General features: G+C 40.1%; 1 protein-coding gene and 1 long non-coding RNA gene across 8 annotated transcripts in view; one reads left to right on the top strand and one right to left on the bottom strand.

The window, feature by feature from the left end:
- LOC116673493 (uncharacterized) overlaps positions 1–2,465 on the bottom strand; it is a 20,226-nt gene extending 17,761 nt beyond the window's left edge. Inside the window, exon 1 of the long non-coding RNA XR_004327850.1 lies at positions 2,455–2,465. This is a non-coding gene — a long non-coding RNA (uncharacterized LOC116673493). The remainder of the gene's footprint in view (positions 1–2,454) is intronic.
- Positions 1–3,909, top strand: part of LOC116673488 (DENN domain-containing protein 5B) — a gene marked incomplete at its 5' end in the record, with an annotated part of 86,106 nt that overhangs the window by 65,155 nt on the left and 17,042 nt on the right. For all 7 annotated transcript variants that reach the window (XR_004327849.1, XM_032505849.1, XM_032505845.1 and 4 more), the window contains 3 exon segments: positions 24–176; positions 408–483; positions 954–1,035. Coding sequence is in view for 6 of the 7 variants with exons in the window: in XM_032505849.1 (XP_032361740.1) it covers positions 24–176; positions 408–483; positions 954–1,035 (311 nt within the window).

The raw sequence follows: 3,909 nt of genomic DNA, 5'->3' as shown, positions 1-3,909 counted from the left end.
TGTGTGTGTGTGTGTGTGTTCAGACAAAGCGGATGCTGGTGGAGAAGATGGGCCGGGAGGCAGTGGAGCTGGGACATGGTGAAGCCAACATCACCGGACTGGAAGAAAACACTCTGATCGCCAGCCTGTGTGACCTGCTGGAGAGGATCTGGAGCCATGGGCTGCAGGTCAAACAGGTCGGCAAACACACACACTTTCTTTTAAACCCATTTATAAAAGCAATTGGATGGCACACACCCACCTTTACAATTAAACAGGGTTGTAGGACCATATTGGATATTGAGGGTAAGAGGTTATCGCCTGATAAATCCACTTTGCGTGTGTATAATCTTTTCCTTCATCAGTGAATGCAGTAGCTGTCTTTGTGTGTGCGTTGTGGTTTGTGACACACACTTCTCACTTCTCAGGGGAAGTCGGCTCTGTGGTCCCACCTGCTGCACTACCAGGCCCGAGAGGAGAAGCTGGAGCAGGCAGAGTCGCCAGGTAACACACACATACACAACACACACACACACACACACACACACACAAGAGCTGTCAATCTTCCTCTATAATACCATTGAAATTTAATTTATTTCTTTCATATTCAAATAATAAGTAAGTAAGTAATAAGTAACAATAGTGTTAACCACGATGCTAACAGCATTGATAAATAAGCCAAACGGTGCTGTCGGTACCATTTTAGTCAACGGACGTGACATGACAAAACATATTGTTTTCATATGCGGGTGGCCAAGTTGAGAAGACAGAGATTAGCAAACGTTAGCCAATATATTTATAAAAATATAAATCACATTTGAATAATAATTTAATCGTTTAAGTAGTACTGATTTTTTTTTTTTTACTATATATTATATATATATTCGACTTTTGAATTTGTTCCAACAGTCCTAACACATACACAGTCCTGCATTGTCAAACACACCATCATACCCTGTATTTCCTTTTAACAGTGTCACAAGTTCCTGAGAGGAGGAAGTCTGACTCTTTCACAGCGATGCCGTCTCTACGTGTGTCACTGATACAGGATATGAGGTATTTCATTATTCAATTACATAAACAACTAATCAAAGAGATTGTATTGCACTGTAGTATTTATTTCCTATGTGCAATAACTGAATTTCAGTTACTGTAATGCTACAAACGCTTTCTGACACCACAGAATCAAAGAACTCTCTTCTTCTAAAGCTGCACTGACCATTTAGTAAATTACAGGAAATGTAATTGCATTCCATGATAAGTAATTTGTCAATCAAAACTGCCAAACATTTTTCGTTTGTCAAATGTGAAGATTTGCTGTCTCCACTTAACACCACTTGCTCTTTTTAGGTTTTAGCAAATGTTGTTTGGTACCACCTGGAGTTAAAACACTGAAGACCACTGATCGGTTGCAGAGAACTGTCACTCGCGTGACACAGGCACAAACCTCACATTTTTAAATAGCCAACAGACTCAGATTTTTTTTTAAATGGCGGCCCGAAAAACTATGCCGTACACTATGCCGTTCAATTGACGAAGTGCAGACGTTCCTCTGTTTGGCTGCCAATGAAACCATCGTTAGAGACGTTTTTGTAAATATAGGCTAACGATTGCGTCATAACCACACAACCTACTGTCGCACAGTAGAGTAATCACCATACAGTACAGGGTAAGCTTGCAGACAGTTTGGACTTCCATTAGCTGTTTAGATTTAATTAATAATGTTAACTAGCATGTTAGTTAGCAATAATTAGCCTGTGTCTATGTTATCTTCTAACATATACCTACGCTCTCCATCTCTGCTGATTGGGAATGATTGGGATTTCTCTTGCAAAGCTACATTAAGACTGACAACTTTCAATCCAATCCAATTCACTTTATTTGTATAGCACATTTTACAAACACAAAGTTACCAAAGTGCTGCACAGAAAACTCAAACATACAAAACAATTAATGTAAAATATTGTAAAAACAAAATAAAGCATCTGTTTAAAAAGAAAAAAAAAGATAAAAATAATAAATACTAAAATACAATAAAACAGTAAGAGCCATCAGAGGACCACACAACTCACATGGAGTTAAAAGCCAAAGATAAAAAGTGTCTTAAGACAGACTTAAAACACTCAACTTTGGGGCTGTTCGACATGGAGGGGCAGAGCGTTCCAGAGTCTAGGTCCCCACAGAAAAGGCCTGTCCCCCGAGTTTTAATTCTCGTCTTTGGGACCACAACTGAGCTGGCTCTCTGACCTCAGTGACCGCGCCGGCCTATAAATCTGGATGAGCTCTGAGATATATGTTGGGGCCAGTCCATTCACAGCTTTAAAACAAAACAATAAATCTTAAAATCAATCCTAAAACGTACAGGAAGCCATGCAATGAAGCAGAATTGGACTTATATGAGCGCGCTTTTTAGTTCCAGTTAAAAGACGTGCTGCAGAATTTTGGACTACTGTAAGCGTGAAAGTGCTTTGTGACTTATACCGATATAAAGTATTACAGTATCTAAACGAGAAGAAATAAAAGCATGTATAGCTTGTTCAAAACTGTTAAAAGACAAAAACGGTTTAACTTTGGCTAAAGACGAAGATGATAAAAACTAGTTTCACAACTGCATTTATTTGTTTGTCAAGTTTAAAATCACTGTCTATTTTTACCCCAAGTTAGTTACAACAGGATGCACAAAATCATGAGGGGGCCCAAGTTTACATAGAGTTAGTGGGGCCAAACTGCATGATCTCGTTTTACTCTCTTTAGTTTAAAAGATTTGGGCTAACCACGCTTTGACGTCATTTAAACAGCTAAGTAGGGGTGTCAGGGACTGCCTTCCTGCTTTTTGACAATCATCAGCATAAAGATGATAGAGATGCCATGCTTTTAAAAACTATTCCAGTGGAAGGAGGTCCAGTGCAAAAAGATAGGACCAAGAATAGATCCCTGGGGCACTCCACAGTTAAGAGGCACATTGATGAGGTAGAGTCCCCCATTTTAACAAAGAAGCATCTCCCTGAAAGATATGCTGGAACCATTTTAAGGCAGCCCCCTAACTCCACACAGTTTTCCAAGCGAGATAATAGAATTGTGTGGTCAACTGTGTCGAAAGCAGCAGTGAGATCTAAAAGCACTAAAATGGCTGAATCACCAGAATCCGTTATTAAAAACAGGTCAGGGGATGTGGAGGGTTTAATTTGATTGATGATCTCTGTAAGAGACGGCAGTGAAACTGCTCAAACTGACAAAAAATAGCTGAGCAATGCATGTTTAAGAGACGCTAAAAAGGAGGGGAATATAGGGCTCGGATATTTGAAACTTTACTGTTAAAAAAGTCCAAAAACTTCTCACAAGTATCAGGTGACATTTCAATAGAGGTGGATTGTGGAGGGTTCAACACAGACCCAATGGTTTTAAAAAGAACACGTGGATTGTTGGCATTTTGAGAAACTATGTCTGAAAAATATTGTGTTTGTTTAGCTTTAACAATTTTTTGATAGTTTCTCCAGCTGTCCTGTAAAATCTGATAAGACAACTGCAGCCCATCCTTTTTCCACCGGCGCTCTGCTTTTCTACACTCTCGCCTGGCTGCGTGCGTGGCTTCACAGTGCCATGGCTCAGGCTTTGGTCTAGGGCGCATGGCTCTTAGTGGAGCTACAGTGTCCAAGACCTCAGAACAGGTGGACAGAAAAACGTTTGTTAGTTGCTCTGTGTCTGAGGCAGCAGAGCTGCTGTTTGCTTGCACATGAGCAGCAAAACAAGAAGAAAAACAGGTGGAGGTGTCGGGCTTAAGAGTGCGGCCATGACCTCAGAAAGGTTGCTCTAGACACATCTACGTTTTTAGCTCTGCCAAGCTAAAGTGACGAGCAACTTAAGTTTTTTTTTTCTCACTCCATACACTCTTGAATGTAGGATATAAGACAGTTGATGAGGATAACTACA

Source organism: Etheostoma spectabile, chromosome 23, assembly GCF_008692095.1.
Source record: "Etheostoma spectabile isolate EspeVRDwgs_2016 chromosome 23, UIUC_Espe_1.0, whole genome shotgun sequence".
NCBI classification, from domain to species: domain Eukaryota; kingdom Metazoa; phylum Chordata; class Actinopteri; order Perciformes; family Percidae; genus Etheostoma; species Etheostoma spectabile.
This window is presented reverse-complemented; position numbering and strand designations above follow the sequence as displayed.